Source organism: Sebastes fasciatus, chromosome 24 (genome assembly GCF_043250625.1).
Source record: "Sebastes fasciatus isolate fSebFas1 chromosome 24, fSebFas1.pri, whole genome shotgun sequence".
Lineage (NCBI taxonomy): Eukaryota > Metazoa > Chordata > Actinopteri > Perciformes > Sebastidae > Sebastes > Sebastes fasciatus.
The window spans coordinates 18,029,324-18,047,002 of NC_133818.1; the positions used below are offsets into that span (position 1 = coordinate 18,029,324).

Here is a 17,679-nt window from a genome sequence, read left to right on the forward strand (position 1 = left end):
CATCATGAACGTGATGAACTTTGACCAGTGCTCCAGCTGGCCGGTCTGGTTTTGATTCAGTGGTGACGTGCTGATACAAACTGAGGAGGTGTCATCCACGATGAAGAGTCTTGAAGGTCTTCATCATCATCATCACATTCTCTTTATACCACTAAAACTCTATTAGTGGTAGAATTACTGCCCACAATGTTTCGTCTTGCGCCCTCCGGCCGCTCACATAAGACACCTCTCCGTCTCAAAGTCCTGGGATGGGTTTGTGTCCCAGTCTGTCCCTGGTGCTAATAGAGGGGCGGCATCATTGAGATTTACCTAGAGCAGGATGTTTGACAGCAGAACGTCGTCCAGCTTTCTGTGTAGGACTGTAGACTGAACGACCACGATGAGTAAAGTTTTCTGAGGGCTGGCTTGATGATCCCAAACACAAAGCCTGGTTGGTTAACAATTCCAAATGGAAAAGAGAGCTGGATGCAAACTTTGAGGAAAATCGTTTGACATCTCAACCATGGGGGGGATAACTGCAGTCTTGTCACAGCGTCCTCTGAACCCCGAGTCACAAAGTCAAATATGGTCTGATAAATCTACAGAGAAGTCTGGAGATTTGAGTTAGGAAAAGGCTGGAATGTAAAATGTGTAGGAACCCTGAATATTTGTTCTAAATTGATCAAGTTTACTTCATGAAGTAGAACTATTTCTCTGGTTTCTGATTGTTTCAACATATTCCACAAATAATGTCTGATCATTGATATCACATCACCCCCATCCTCATCCAGCTGCACTGGCTCCCTGTTAAATCCCGGATTGACTACAAAAACCTCCTGCTCACCTACAAAGCCCTCCATAACCTCGCCCCCACCTACCTCACAGACCTCCTCCAGGAGTACGCCCCCTCCCGTTCCCTCCGCTCATCATCAGCCGGACTTCTGACTACCCCCACCTCACGCCTCAGCACCATGGGAGCCAGGGCATTCAGCTGCTCTGCTCCCAGGCTCTGGAACTCACTCCCCCCACACATCCGGCAGTCTGAAAATATCACATCATTCAAATCCCTCCTCAAAACCCACCTGTTTAAACTGGCATACTCTCTCTAGCACTCATCATCACCCATCCTATGTGTCTGTACAAATATGTCTCTGTCATGTCCTGTTGTTTTTATATTGTTTTATCTGTCTATGTTTTAATTAATTATTGTAGGGTGTCCTTGGGTGTCCAGAAAGGCGCCACCAAATAAAATGTATTATTATTATTATTATTATTGATCCTTCAGCACACACACATAGATGAACACAGAGATCAGCAGCATGTTATTGTTTTTATCTTTATCATTTATTCTTTATTCAGATTGAGGTACTGCATTTTGTCAGAGATCAGCTGTGCTTCTCTGGCCTCAGCTCTGAAGTCCAACCCCTCCCATCTGAGAGAGCTGGATCTGAGGAACAACTACCTGAAGGATTCAGATGTGAAGCAGCTGTCTGATCTGGTGAAGAGTCCACACTGTAGACTGGAGACTCTGAGGTCAGTAGAGGGTCGGAGTCGGTCCATGCTGGTTTCAGCAGTATTGTTGTGATGTGTTTCCTCAGTTAAGCTGTGAGAGGAGAACGGTGACACACAGAGAGAGAGAGAACAGTCAGCCAATCAGATCAGCCAGAAGCTCATCATGTGATCATGTGTTAGAGTTGATGTGAAGAAGATGTTGTTGTTGTGTTCATGTCTCCAGGAAATAAAGCTGGATTACAGCTGACAGCATCACATCATGTATAGAGACAGTGGTCCTCATCCATCAAACTGTCGTACCATCAACTCTGATCGGAAAGTGTGTGTTCTCTCATTGAGAGATAGAACCATCATAGAACCATGGTTACATTTAGTAACCATGTGGTCTTTATACAGACCAGAACCTCTGCTGAAGTCCAGTAATCCCAGCTGATGTTTTACTGTTCAGTCTGTGTATGAACATGTGGGACCTTTAAAGAGGACCTATCAGGCTGATGTTCAGCTTCATACTTGTATTTTAGGTTTCTACTAGAACATGTTTACATGTACAGTATCTTCTATTCTATTCTATAAGAACACATCTAATCAACTCATTCATTTAATGGAATACACGTGTAATTAGTTCTAGTCAGATCTATGGTGATATTAAAAGTCTGTTCATTTACACATTCACACAGTCAGCTGTCCTTCCTGCATCTGGCAGTTTAAACTGTTCATTTTAGTCTGGATTATGTGTTTTAGGAGTCTCTGTAAACACTGATGGATGACTTCTGTTGTCTTCTTCTTCTCTCATCAGATGGGAGTACAGTAGTGATCTCTAACCACCATCATCCCTGTGTGTTCCTCTGGACCTGACAGAGTATCATCAGTGTATCTGGACTCTGTCCTTCTGCACAGTCTCTGCAGACACACTGAGACTCCTCCACTCCTTCTGCTCCACACTCAACCACCTCCTCCACCTGGACCTGGGTTTCACTTTGTCTTCATTCATTCATATATTGTGAACCCAAAGTGCCTCTGCAGATTAGTTCTGTTTATGACAACAGAACTGTAGATTAACACATCTAAATAGATGTTTCTGCTTTGCTTTCTGTTGCAGCTCCACCCTGTGGAATGATGGAGTTTCCACATATTACTAAATATATAAATACCATACACCATATACAATATATATACCAATACCAGCCGTTTTTCATATTATAACAGATTTGCTTGTAACAAACAGAAAGAAGTAGATCAAACCTGAACCTGAGGCTTCACTTTCTCAACTGACTACAAACAGATTATGTCTGGATTTTGGTGGAAGGTCAGCTCCTTAATATTGTCTTTTGTATGTGATGTTTGATGTTTGAAAAAATCTTGACTATCTGGGTATTTGCTGCAAAACAAATCCTATTTGTTAGTTTATTACAGATGTACGTGTCACCCTGCTAGTTTTCACATTACGTGGATCAACACAGACACATCAAATCAAATCAAATCAATTTATTTTTGTATAGCGTCAAATCACAACAGAAGTTATCTCAAGATGCTTTATATATAGAGCAGGTCTATGACCGTACACCATAGTTTAGAGACCCAACAGGATCCACCAAGCGCACTGTGGCCAGGAAAAACTCCCCGATTACTGGGAAGAAACCTGGAGCAGAACCGGGCGCAGGGCGGGCGGCCATCTGCCGAGACCGGCTGGGGGGATAGATAGATAGAGAGAGAGTGAGAGAGAGAGAGAGAGAGAGAGAGAGAGATAGTGAAGCAGCCACAATAGCAGTCTAGCAGCTGTAATAGCTAATACAAGTAGGACTGATAACACAAAACCAATAGTGGTGGATGGAAAGAGTGATAATACAACTATCGGAAAGCCAGCACTGTCCAGCATCTCTCCTCAGTACGTCCATGTGTATTGGTGTGGGACGTCCCTGCGATCGATGCCCGTGCGTTGGTTCCTGCAGCATCAGCATGCTTGCTGGGAGCTCTTGATGTCTTTGGCAGTGATTGAGAAGTGTTATTCTCCAGGCTGCCACATTGTCACTAGGTGTTGGAAATCCCTCGTTAGCATTGGTAGTCCCTCGTACAGACGTAGTTAATTAGGGATGGTAGCAGTTGGTGTCAAGCAGGCACCGACGCGGCAGCAGATGCAGCCACAATACCGGAGACCACCAAGATCCAAGTGAAACCCTGCTCCAAGTGTACCCATGCTCCAGGTATAACCTCGCTCCCGGTGTGATCCCGCTCCAGGTATGACCTCGCTCCAGGTGTGACCCCGCTCCACGATTAGCTGCGAGACAAGGAGGCACAAGGACTCCCGGGAAGGAATGAAGTTAGTAACAACATGGACATGGGACATGAGTATAGACAGAAGGAGAGGGGAGCTCAGTGTGTCATAGGAAGTTCCTTATGACAGTGTGTCATAGGAAGTCCCCCGGCAGTCTAGGCCTATAGCAGCTTAAGTATAAGCGTTACATGAAGTCAACCTGTGGAGCTTTTCCCCTCAGAAATCAATGTTGAGTCGCCGTTATCACCACCGTTCATGTTCTGGAGCTCCTGGTGTGTAATCATAATGTAATCAGAATTTACTTTATTTAAAATGATGAAAAATGCAATCTATAGAGTGAATGAAGAGAGGGAGCATCGTTAGTGAGAGCAAAGCAGTGAATCGGAGAAATAAAACGGTATTTTCTGTTTGTTTCACGACAGTTATGTTCTAAAGCACAAATAAACACACCTCCACACAACCTGTCAGGAAGGTGCCTTACTGCCGGATTTTTAACGGATGCAGCCGATGGTCAGGCTTCATCTTGTCCTCTCTGCGTGTGCCTCGCGTTGTTTTTTTTCCCAGTGTTGGGCCTCGTCCCGCCCTACTGGTTCCATCCCCGGCTCCTACAGACCGCATGTCCAAGTGTCCTTGAGCGAGACACTAAACCCTGAGTTGCTCCCCAGGCGCTTGCAGCGGCCCACTGCTCCTAAAATACTTAGGATGGGTTAAATGCTGAGGTCACATTTCATGTATGTACCTGTATGTAAATGACAAATAAAGGGCTCTTCTTCTTCTATTCTTTCTTCTCAGAATGTTTTATTTGAATAGAGGGAACTGATCCAGATATTCACAAGAGAAAAGATGAATGAAAATGTGTAAAAGTAGACATAGAGTATCAGAAATGTGTCCTCCAAATGAGACATTCTCTGATATAATGCCATTAAATATGATGTGATATGGTGCTACTTGTAAAGGTTTGGTTAGGTTAGGGTTCTAGAAAGATGAAGTCTGCATGGAGAGATAGCACAAGAGGGTGTTCTAGTCAGAGGGATGATGACAGGTTTCTCTCTCTCCTTGCTCATCACCTGTTATCCCCCTCAGCTGGTGATAGTCAGTCTGGCTGGGAGGCTGTAGAAGCAGGTTGGCTGCTCAGTTGGTTGTGTGTCTGCAGAGGGTCAACACCTTCAGTTGGCTCTCTGGGTTTATTCTGTGGAGTTTGGATCTTGAGTGTGCACATCTTTAGCCAGCCTCTACTTCTCTTGTGTGCCTCTTTATTCTCGTAATATTATTAATTTTTTTCTCGTTAAGTTATGACTTTATTCTCGTAATATTATTACGTTTTTTCTCGTTAAGTTATGACTTTATTCTCGTAATATTATAAATTCTTTCTCGTTAAGTTATGACTTTATTCTCGTAATATTATAAATTCTTTCTCGTAAAGTTATGACTTTATTCTAGTAATATTACGAGTTTTTTTCTTGTTAAGTTATGACCTTATTTTCATAATATTATGAATCTTTTTCTCGTTAAGTTATGACTTTATTCTCGTAATATTATATTTTTTCTCGTAAAGTTATGACTTTATTATCGTAATATTACGATTTTTTCTTGTAAAGTTATGACTTTATTCTCGTAATATTACAACTTTTTTTCTTGTAAAGTTATGACTTTATTCTCGTAATATTGCGACTTTTTTTCTTGGCCCTCACTGCATTAGACTTATATACTATATATTTAGACTATAAACCGTGTTACCTTCATCACAATGCTCAAATGTTTTGCGGCTCCAGACAGATGTTTTTTTTTTTGTCTAAAATGTCTCTTTTGATAGTAAAGGTTGCTGACCCCTGGTCTAGACACACACACGAAGGGTCATGCCTTCGCTATATATGATTTGAAATATGGCAGCCAGGACGTGCAGGGCTGCCTCTATAAGTCAGGTGACGTGGTATAAAGAGCACCAAGGAGGTCGGGGTGGATGGACGGGTCAAACAAACACAGGACTTTCACCCTGATGCTGGACAATCATAGGACAACGCACAAAAATGAGAAATAACTTTTCATAAGATATCATATGAACCGTTGCATGAGGGTATGTTGTAATAAACACTTACATATAATAAAGGCTGGAACATTTAAGTGGTTTGGGGCAGATATGGAGATAGTTGATCCGGACAGGTTCCCTGCATATAGTTGGATAGAACGGTTAGCTCGCCATACAGCAGTGTCACCAAATGGACTACTAGTGAATGTGTTGTTACGTGATGTTGCTTCATTTATTCATACACAGTATGTATAACAATATTTTGAATTATGTTCAGGTCACAAATAAAATCCAGATTGCCTAAATTCAATCAGCTTCAATCAGCTTCACTGTGAATATACCTTTAATTGATATGATCAACAAACACTGACATGACCATTAACATAATTCAGATCAGATAACATGAATAATATCAGCAGATGATTTATGAATATGATTGACCTTTCCCCTCATGATTGTCCACCAGTGGTTTCAAATGCCACCATTGAGCTAAAGGTGGAGATAAAGCAGTGACACCTGTGTAATCTCAGAGTCTATTGGAATATGAACCGTACCGTGCCACAGTGTGATGGAGCCCATATGTGACGGTGACTAAGACAGTCATTTAGTCATTTAAACACACGTGTTCAATGGAACATGTTGACATTGAGTGGTGAGATATGTGTTTAAAGGAGAACATGTTGACATTGTGAAGAAGTACTGAAACATGACTACCATCTAGTGGTTACTAACGTCTAGTACAGCAGCAGTGGTAGAGGAATACGGAGAGAGATGGTCATTACCCGTCTGAGAATACAGGATTAAACCAAACACTCTGCTGATTTGATGGTCTAACGTTACATAGTTACAGTGTTAGAAAGTACATTTACTCAACTACTTCACAGATTTGAAGTACTTGAGTATTTTCCTTTCATGCCACTTTATACTTCTACTCCAGTACATTTCAGAGGGACAAGTTGTACTTTTTACTCCATTTATCTGCATTTACGCTCTACATTTATTTGACAGCCTTAGTTACGGATATGGAAATATGGACGTTTCCTATATGGAAATGTACAGCTGAAACTATGAGTCGATTAACTTATTAATCAATTGACTGAAATTAATTGGCAACTATTTCTGATTGTCATTTTTTAAGCAAAATAATTTCATGGTTCCAGCTTCTCAAATGTGACGATTTGCTGCTTTTCCTTTTTAATTATTTTATTATATATAAATCTATCTAATGATATAATATGTTACATCTTTCTCTTGATACTTAAAGTACATTTTCCTTATTATACTTACATACTTTTACTAAAGTAACATTTTCAATGCAAGACTTTTACTTGTAACAGAGTATTTTTACGGTGTGGTATTAGTACATTTATTTAGGATCTGAATACTTCCTCCAACACTGCACAGTTGTCAACTCAATACCTTTTTATTAATAATCACAAACTTGCTTTGTAAGTAACCTGAGGTAGTTTGTAACAAAAAAAGTATGATTTTAGCTGTCATTCATATGATATTACATTAGTGGTTTACTTCATAAATCAAAGATATTCCGTGTTTAAAGTAATCAGCTTGTTTAAGGTGAGACAGCTCAGTCTGTGTTCAACTTTAATGGTAGATTTAGTTGTAACAGTTTGACTCTGATCAATAAATGTCAGGTTGTCCTGTATAATGTTAATAATGAATATCAGTGAGGTGTTTCTTCAGCTGATAATCATAATTCAGATTGATACTTGGAGCAGTTGCTTCATGGTGTGAATAGTTGACCTCATATCAGTCACACTGATGTGAATACAGACAGTAGAAAGTGGTTTATCAAGAAAATCACATTGAACAAATGTTAAATCTAATGTGTGTTGGTTCACTTTCCTCTGTGACAGGACTACATATATGTAGAGACAGTGATCAGTACAGGTTGAAATATTCAGATTTTGCACTAGTGGCCAGTTTGTTCAGGATTTGCAATTACAAATATAACTAATAAGATAATAATATAATACATTTCAAAATGTAGGTTCTTGTTGTACTAATTGAGCAAGGAAGATGTGTCATTTCTGGCTACTTTGTTTAGATCATGAAAAAGACTTGCAACTCAGAAATGTTTTTATGGTGCAACAGAAATGATATTTTTTCTACCAGATGTTTAGAAAAATCTTAATCATATAATTCTGAAAAAAACCCAACTATAAAAGCACATTAGTATTTAACTAAACTCATTTTAATTCAACCTGTTCAAGCCAATTTCCACAAGTGCAGGCCAGATTTTACTGCACATGTGTTATACCCCCAAAGGTATGACGCTTTGATGACACGTGACCCAGCCTCCTTTCTATAGGTCTTGATGAGAACAGGGAGGGAACCCTGAAAGTTGTTCCAGACTCATTTTGTGTTAACGGCACAGAGAGGTGACGACTGAAGACTGAAGCAGGGTGAGTGTTAATCCAACATTTGATTATTTCACTGTTAAAGTCTCTGAGTCAGTTTCCTCTCTGTGGACTGTAGAGGAGAGAAATGTTAGAATGAACTCAACAGTTTGATTCATCTGTGAACACAAAGTCATGACTGGCTGAATAATCCTCATTAAACCTGCTGTAAGACAAGAAAACAAGCAGAGACTTAAAGAGAACTGACCAGGTGGAGTGCTGGCTGCTTTTATTATACTGTATACTGTATACTGTGTGTGTGTGTGTGTGTGTGTGTGTGTGTGTGTGTGATAGAGAGAGAGGTTGTGTGTTACTTCCTGTTCTCAGTCTGTAACTCTTGTGCACACGTGTTTCCTGTACATGTTCACTGTCAGTGTTAATGTTTCACCGCTCAGACTGACTTCAGATCAGAAGATGATTGACTGTGTGGAGGAAGAGGAGGACAGAGCAGAGTCTCTAGTCTCTGGCTGTCTGTCTATGAAGAGTGACTGGTCTAAAGGTGAACCTCCAGACTTCAGTAATGAACCTGGACCCTCAGAGTCAAAGTAAGAGAGCTGCTACTAACTCATTTATAGGACTCATTTTCACTTTCCTCTACCAATACCATGTTTTCTGTTGATTTGGGGTTTGTGTTTTAAAGTTTCTACTAAAATGTATTTGCTAACTGAAGTTGAAGAAACTTTTCTTGACACAAAGAGAATAAAAGCCCCCCCCCCATCCCCCGCCAGTTTTACTTCCTGTGTTTTGGTTAACGTTCTTTCTCAAACAGAGAATGGAGGATAGGTTAATAGTCAGACGTAATTCATCACCACGGCAACCAGATAGCATCGTTTTTCAACCCAGTTTAGATGAATTTACTGTTTATTAGCCCATAAATGAGACAATAATTGGCTCAACACAACGTCTCTCTCACTCGCTCTCTTCTTTACCGTCTGGGAAGATACAGAATGATATAAAAACAAAGTTATGCCATGCCAATGCCATGATTTAGTTGATTGTGTGTTTGTATATTAAATTTCTACTCAAATGTATTTACTAAGTGAAGTTTAACACACTGTTGGTGACACAAAGAGAATGAATTAGTGCATTCTTCCTCTTCGTATCTGTGACAGCTGTCAGTCACCCAGAACAGCTGTAATCTAAGAGGACTAATACAAACTTTAAACCACATTATTGACAGTAGCAGTAGTTTGTGTATGTAGAGCTACTGAAATGTCTTTGTCATCAGAGAGTTTATCAAGGATTCATGTGATGTGAATCAAATCATCTTGGTGTTTGCAGAGTTCAGTTCAGACAGAGAGCAGAGTCTCCAGTACCCAGCTGTCTGTCTATGAAGAGTGACCGGTCTAAAGGGAATCCTCCAGACTTCAGTAATGAACCTGGACCCTCAGACACAAAGTAAGAGACTGTTTCTACTGTAAGCTGACCTGATGGATGATGATGCATTCAAGATTCAAGATTCAAGATTCAAGATTCACTTTATTGTCATTTCACTGAGTATTTGCATACACAGAAGGAAACAAAATATTGTTTCTCCCAGCTCCCATCAGTGCATTAAAAAGGATAGAATAAATAAGTATTAAAATTAACATACCTAAAAATAACAATAAAAGAATAAAATAAGTAAACGTTTCAGACACAATGTCATACAATTTGCAGTCATACACCCAATTTGCAGTCGTGTTTAGCAGCAAAGAAAAGTGCATTTATGTCCATAGTAAAGTGCTGTTATGCATTACTGTTCCAAAAATAGTCTTTGACATGTGACTAGCTTTAAAAAACTGTTTCTGTGTTGATGCTGGGGGGTTGGATGTGGGGTTGGATGTGAGTGTGTGTGTGTGTGTGTGTGTGGGGAGCCTAACCACTTGTGGGAAGAAGCTGTTCAGCATCCTGCTGGACCTGCAGCAGATGATCCTGTACCTCTTCCCAGGCGGCATGAGGGAGAACAGGCTGTGAGAAGGGTGGTGAGGGTCCTTGATGATGGAGGAAGCCCTGCGAATGCAGCGCTGCTGGTAGAGCTCCATCAGGGAATGGAGAGGGGCACCGATGATTCCGCTGGCTGTCTTCACTATCCTGTTTAGCTGCCGTTGTTCGTATGCCCTGCAGCTCCCAAACTAGGAAGTGAAGCTGTATGTCAGAATGCTTTCAATGGTGCCCCTGTAGAAGGTGGTGAGGTGAGGAGTGGGGAGACCTGCCTTTCTGAGTCTCCGGAGGGGGTGGAGCTGCTGCTGGGCTTTTTTGATGACTGTTGTGGTGTTGATGGAGGAGGACGGGTCATCAGCTAAGTGGACTCCCAGGAACTTAGTGTTGCTGACCCTCTCCACAGCAGCCCCATCAATGTTTAGCGGTGTGTGAATGTGTTTGCCAGTCCTCCTAAAATCAATCACCATCTCCTTGGTTTTGTCCACATTGAGGGCGAGGCCTCAAAACGTGCATAAAAGTCATTTAGTTCATCAGGTAGAGAGGGGTCATTTTGGCATGTCCGCATGGGGGGGGTTTGTAGTCGGTGATGATCTGGAGTCCCTGCCACAAGCGGCGTGAGTGTTTGTCGTTCATGAGGTGGCTGTTTGGTTTTTGTGTATACAGCCTCTTCGCCTCCATGATCCCCCGGGATAGGTTTTTCCTTGCCACTCTGTATGCGCCTGTATCCTCAGATTTAAATGCAGCATTACGGGCTCTCAACAGTGAACAGACTTCCCCAGTTAGCCACGGTTTCTGGTTGGCAGGCCTCCTGATGGTTTTGACCACTGTCACGTCATCAATGCATTTATTAATGTAGCCAATGACGGACTCTGTATATTCCTGTAGGTCAGTAACACTGTCATATGTTGCTGCCTCTCTGAAAATGTCCCACTGTGTTGTTTCAAAATAGTCTTGCAGTGCTGAAGTAGCTTCCTGTGGCCACGTTCTGACTTCTCTGACCAGTGGCTTGTCCTGTTTCACCTTTGGTCTGTATGCTGGTGTGAGCATAACAGCCAGGTGGTCAGAATTGCCAATATGCGGGAGGGGGGCTGCTCGATACGAGTCTGTGATGTTTGTATACACCAGGTCTAGTGTGTTTTTTCCCCTAGTTCCAATATTCACATGCTGGTAGAATTTGGGCAAAACAGATTTGAGACTTGCCTGGTTGAAATCTCCAGCTGCTATGAAGAAGGCATCGGGATGATCCATCTGCTGCTCGCTGATGTTGTTGTAGAGCTCTGTCATAGCCTCCTTCTTGTTGGTGCTCGGTGGTGCATAGACAGCCGTCATAATGACTGCCGTCAGCTCCCGCGGCATGTAGAACGGTCAGCACTTTACAGTCATTAGCTCTACGTGTGGTGAGCAGTGAGTAGAAACCACCACGGCATCCTGGCACCACGATTTGTTAATGTATACGGCTAGGCCACCTCCTCTTAGCTTGCCGGTTATCAAAGCTACTCTGTCCGCTCTGTGTAGCGTTAGCCCCTCCAGCTGAATCGCGGCGTCCGTGATGTTCTCACGGAGCAGGGTATTGAGGATGAAGACTAAATGTTCTGCTAACAGATTTATATTCCTGATGCAGAACTATTAGTGCAGATACTGTTTCAAACTAAGATGGATCTTAGTCTGGGTTTTATAGCCACAAACTACTGATTGTATTTCTCTAACAAAACACCTGAGAACCTCCATTTCACAATTTACACTTCAAGAAAATATTCATATAAGTGGCTGTAGAGGCCGGTTCAACAGAATCTCATTGCTAGACAGCTTAGGGTCCATGTTTACTTCCTGTCAGCTGATGTCATTCAGATCCACTGCAACAGGAATTAAACGGGGACACATCTGGAATGTTTACTTTTACAGCTGCGAAATGGTCTAAAGATCTGCGACTATTCAAAATCTGGAAGAATGTGCTTCAAATGTGTCATTAATTTTTTCATATTTGTCCTCACAATATTTTGTTTATTAGACTTCTCCTAGAATCAGCTGTTATGACCTACTGGGTGTCATCTTGAATCAGTGCACATCATAAATGTGCAACATGTGGTGAAAAAGCATTTGTAGAAACTATTTGCTCACCTTGATTCTATGTGTTGATGGTTTGAGTTTGTTCTTTCACTACATATGTAAAATATAGTGAAGGAAAAATCTGCTCAAAGGTCCACTTACTATTGATTCAGAGCTTTCACTTGAAAGCTTTGGACTATTTGTCAGTGGACCTTTGAGCTTAGATTCTCTGCACCACATCTTGTTTCTGAAGGTCAAGAACAAACATCTCTGGTGTTAAACTGTCTGCTGACAAAACAAAGTGCATGAAATGGTCAAATGTAGATTTGTACCACTTCTGTTTTTTACAATATTTGAATTAATGTCTTCATTTGATAGTTGACAGTAAAAAGTGGCAGAAAACATATTGACATTAAAAAAGGAACACCAGGACACCAGTGTTACATGATGTGCGTCTTAGACTGCTGGTCTACCTCAATATTTAGACCACTTCTAACCTCAGTTCAAACCTAACTAACTCAAGCTAAGCTGCCCAAAGTGACTGTGAATCAGTAAAGGACATAATCAGCTCTCTTTAATGGAGGACTTTTACTGTGAAGTAGCTGCAGAAAATGATGAGTTTGTATTAAAGAGGACGTTTTTAAAACATTGATATTATTCTGGAGGCTATATATCATGATGGAAAAAATACTGCAACTTGCTCATGTACGCTCATATTGAGAGGACGCGCCAGGAAACCACAAGGTGTCAGCGTCATCACTGTAAACAGTAACTGCCTGTCAGTGGTGATATGAATGTCACTTCCTGAATGTATTTTATTTGTTAACAATAAACACTTCTAAGACAGGGAAACTGTGTCAGACCTTTCTGACTTCTTTAGTTTTCCAGTAGTTCTAGTTTATGCAGGTGCTGTCCACTGGAACGGAGTAATCCATTTAAGATCTTCTCCATCATACATATCATTTTAGTTCTAAAGTAATGTCTCCACAGAGAGAAGAAGAGGAGTCCTGCTTCTGTGGATGAGCTGATGTCCAGATCCATAACAAGACCTGGACCTCAGACAGCCAGTCAGACCAGAACAAGTCCTGGACCTCAGACAGCCAGTCAGACCAGCACTGTACAAAGTAAGACTGTAGATGTGTCTGCTGATGTCTTCATGTCTGGAAACAGGACTTGTTGTCTTAATACACTGACTATTGTTGTGACAATGTTTAAGATCTTCTCCATCAGACATATCTTCTCTGCATCACTTCCTTTGTTCTCCTTTGAGAGAAAATCTGAACCCGGAAGGAATACATTTATATTTTTATGATAGCACTCCGTCTTTGCATTAACCAATCAGAATCCTGTTTGTTTTCCATCTGCATAGATGAAGATGGAGAACTCTTAAACTCTGTGAAGCAACAACATCACTGTTCTATCACAGACAGACAGTCACACTGATGAAAGGGGACTTTTTTCTTGCCATTGTCGTATAACAATGCATGCTCATGCTCTTGTTGGGTCTCTAAATTATAGAGTACGGTCTAGACCTGTTCTATATGAAAAGCGTCTTAAAATAACTTCTGTTATGATTTGACGCTATATAAAAATGAATTGAATTGAACTGAACAGGAGCCAGAGACTTTGAACAACAGCCCACATTAGCTTTCCTGCTACAGTCTCCTTCTCTAACTTACAAACACACGTCTGGTCCTGCAGAGCGACACGTTGAAAAACTAATAAAATAAATGTAAGAATCACTTTGATGTTATTTTTGACTTCAAGAAGGGATGATGACTTTATAACCTTTACTTCTTTATTGGTTGTTATGTTGATCATTTTCATATTGACAATGAAAATAATAAGTTTCTGTGTTTTGTCTCAAACTTGTCTCTCTCTTTCAGCAGATAGAGGTCTGCAGGAGGGTGTAGATGAACATAAGATCAGTCTGAGGAGGAGATGTGAATGTGTGACTGAAGGAACTGATGAAACAGGAAGTGGAACCCTCCTCAACAGGATCTACACTGAGCTCTACATCACAGAGGGACAGAGTGAAGAGGTTAATACCCAACATGAGGTGAGGCAGCTTGAGACAGCTTCCAAGAAGAACACCCTCCATGACGCTCCAATCAAGTGCCAGGACATCTTTAAAGCCTTACCTGACCAACGGGGACACATCAGAGTCGTTCTGACGAACGGCGTCGCTGGCGTTGGAAAAACCTTCTCAGTGCAGAAGTTCACTCTGGACTGGGCAGAGGGCTTGGAGAACCAAGATGTCAGTCTGGTGGTTCTGCTTTCATTCAGGGAGCTGAACTTGATCAGAGATGAGCAGTACAGTCTTCTCATGCTGCTCCATGTTTTCCATCCAACATTACAGAAGGTCACAGCAGAGAAGCTCGCTGTCTGTAAAGTTCTGTTCATCTTTGACGGCCTGGATGAAAGCAGACTTTCACTGGATTTCAAGAACAAGAAGGTTGTGTCTGATGTCACCCAGAAGTCATCAGTCAACGTGCTGTTGACAAACCTCATCCAGGGGAATCTGCTTCCCTCAGCTCTCGTCTGGATAACTTCCCGACCTGCAGCGGCCAATCAGATCCCTCCTGCATGTGTTGACAGGGTAACAGAAGTACGAGGCTTCACTGACGCCCAGAAGGAGGAGTACTTCAGGAGGAGAGTCAGTGATGAAGAGCTGTCCAGCAGAATCATCTCACACATCAAGACATCCAGGAGCCTCCACATCATGTGTCTAATCCCAGTCTTCTGCTGGATCACTGCTACAGTTCTGGACCACATGTTGACTACAGACCAGAGAGGAGAGCTGCCCAAGACCCTGACTGACATGTACTCACACTTCCTGTTGGTTCAGACAAAGAGGAAGAAGCAGAAGTACGGTGAGGGACATGAGACGAGTCCACAGGAGCTGACGGAGGCTGACAGGAAAGTTCTTCTGAAGCTGGGGAGGCTGGCGTTTGAACATCTGGAGAAAGGAAACATCATGTTCTACCAAGAAGACCTGGAGCGGTGTGGTCTGGATGTCTCAGAGGCCTCAGTGTACTCAGGAGTTTGTACAGAGATCTTCAAAAGAGAGTGTGTGATCTTCCAGAAAACAGTCTACTGCTTTGTTCACCTGAGCATTCAGGAGTTTCTGGCTGCAGTCTACATGTTCCACTGTTACACAGACAGCAACACAGAGGTACTGGAGGCCTTCCTGGGAAAAACATATGTTCATTCAACCCTGGATGTCTTCCTGATGGGAGCTGTGGAGAAATCCCTTGATAGTAGAAATGGCCACCTGGACCTGTTTGTTCGTTTCCTTCATGGCCTCTCTCTGAAGTCCAACCAGAAGCTCTTAGGAGGTCTGCTGGGTCAGACAGACAACAGTACAGAAATCATCCAGAGAATCATCAAAAACCTGAAGGACAAGAAGACCCAAATTTTTCCTGACAGAAGCATCAACATCTTCCACTGTCTGACGGAGATGAACGACCACTCGGTACATCAGGAGATCCAAGAGTTCCTGAAGTCAGAGAACAGATCAGAGAAGGAACTCTCTGTGATCCACTGCTCAGCTCTGGCCTACATGCTGCAGATGTCAGAGGAGGTTCTGGATGAGTTTGACCTGGAGAAGTACAACACAACAAAGGAGGGACGACTGAGACTGATGCCAGCTGTGAGGAACTGCAGAAAAGCTGTGTAAGTCCAGATGTGATTAACTTTATAGATCAGTGTAGATTACTAGTTTAGTTCTTCAAATATACACACTATAAATTATTCTTAAAATATAATATTCTTATAAGTGTCCCACGTGTTTATTACATAATTATGTCAGTTGTATTTAGTCACAGATGTTCTTGAGCTGTTTCAAATGTTGAGTTCAAATTGTTCCAGTAGGTCGTGTTTCTAGCTGTCAAGTTAATGAACACTTCTTCTATTTATTTCTAATAATTGTTACATTTTACAGTTTTTTCTTATTTATCTTTCTGGGTGATGGAGACGACATGTGAACCTGGTAAAACAAATGAAAAAATCAAAAGATCAGCTGTCTGGTGGAGCGCTGGGTCTAACTGGTGTAACGGCAGCAACAGAACGTTTGCTGATCTGGCGGGGAGTCAGGATCAGAGCCCATGTGCTGGGGTTTGCTTTCAATAAGCACACACATTACACCTTACCTCGTGTGTTTTTGGGCTCATCTCTTTCTTTGGCTTCAAATCCAAACTGTTGCCATGTTGCTGCAGTTTTAGTTTTCTTTGAGACCAGCTCTGCCATGTCTCATCTCATCACACCAAAAAACACATGAACTTCCTAGTAAACAAACCTCTTCTTGTTTATACACCAACATAATATCATAATATTACAACATAATATCATAATATTACGTTTATCACGTTGACATATTACTTATTAGTGATGCAATACAGTCTGTATTTAGCACTGTGACTCTGTTGGCACAAGTTGTTGATGTCGGCTACTTTTTAATTTGCCAGAACGTGTCATAATGACAAATGTCGCTTCCGTCGGTTGGCTTAAAATCAAACCGGTTCAAGCTCGTATACCGGACTGGACCAGACCGGACCGGACCGGCAAAACCAACTCTAGCATTAGCCACCGTGAACTACTGGTCATACGAGACGAAGACTGTCGTTGTAAAACCCCTGAGTGTGTTGAATCGAGCAATGGTGCATTTTATTGCTCATTAATTCAAGTTGTGTTCCATCATCTTGTTTTGAAGTCTTTCCTTTTATTCTGTTACTCACAGAAGGAAACTCTGGTGTTTCTCTCTCTTGTTGGTGTAGAGAAGAGGAGTAGCAGGAAATACACAGCTTCCACCAATAACAGCCATCTGATGAATATATAACAGCAGAATGGTAGAATTCAGACTCTTTTTTATACTTTTTTTTGTTTTGTTTTATAACAAACAAAAAAACAAACAAACAATCCAGACAACATAAGACAGACAGGGTCATCCTGAGTGAGGTGAAATGCTTAACATCATATGCCATTGTATACATTTATAAAAGAAGAAAAAAGAAGAAAAGAAAAAGAAAAGAAGCTATGTTACATAGCAGTATGCAAGTCCGTGGTTCCTTAGAGACCCAGAATATCCTTTAAAGTCTTAGAGGTCCCCTTAGTCCAACATCATTCATGGGAGAAGGAAGCAAAGTTTTCCACAATAAAATACATTTACAATAAAGTCACTTCTCATCTCAATTCACTTCAGGTTTGAGTTAGATTTCCAGTTCTTCCTGTATTTTTCACCTTTTTTGGTGAAATGTCTGAGAGAAAGTCAGTTGTTCCATCCTTTAAACTTCCTGAACTATTTCTTTCCATTCAAGGACTGTTGGAGATTCCTTATTCAACCATTTCCTGGTTATTGCTTTTCTACTAGCAGTTAAAAGTATCTGTAGTAAATATATGTACTGCTTTTGCAGCCCAGTTGGGTTAAAATCAAGTTAAAATCAAGCTCTGAGCTAATTATTGATCTGATCGCGGAGACGACGTCTACCCAGTAAGAAGAAATATTA

The 17,679-nt window shown here is 41.4% G+C and overlaps 1 protein-coding gene across 2 annotated transcripts in view; it reads left to right on the plus strand.

Moving 5' to 3' along the window:
• Positions 1-17,679, plus strand: part of LOC141763219 (NLR family CARD domain-containing protein 3-like) — a 129,376-nt gene that overhangs the window by 67,198 nt on the left and 44,499 nt on the right. Inside the window, exons 7-10 of one of the 2 annotated variants that reach the window (XM_074627707.1) lie at positions 8,602-8,751; positions 9,488-9,604; positions 13,166-13,299; positions 14,062-15,854. In XM_074627707.1, the coding sequence (XP_074483808.1) occupies positions 8,602-8,751; positions 9,488-9,604; positions 13,166-13,299; positions 14,062-15,854 (2,194 nt within the window). Of the gene's footprint in view, positions 1-1,338; positions 1,513-8,601; positions 8,752-9,487; positions 9,605-13,165; positions 13,300-14,061; positions 15,855-17,679 lie in introns of those variants that run through there. The other variant, XM_074627706.1, reaches the window with a different exon arrangement.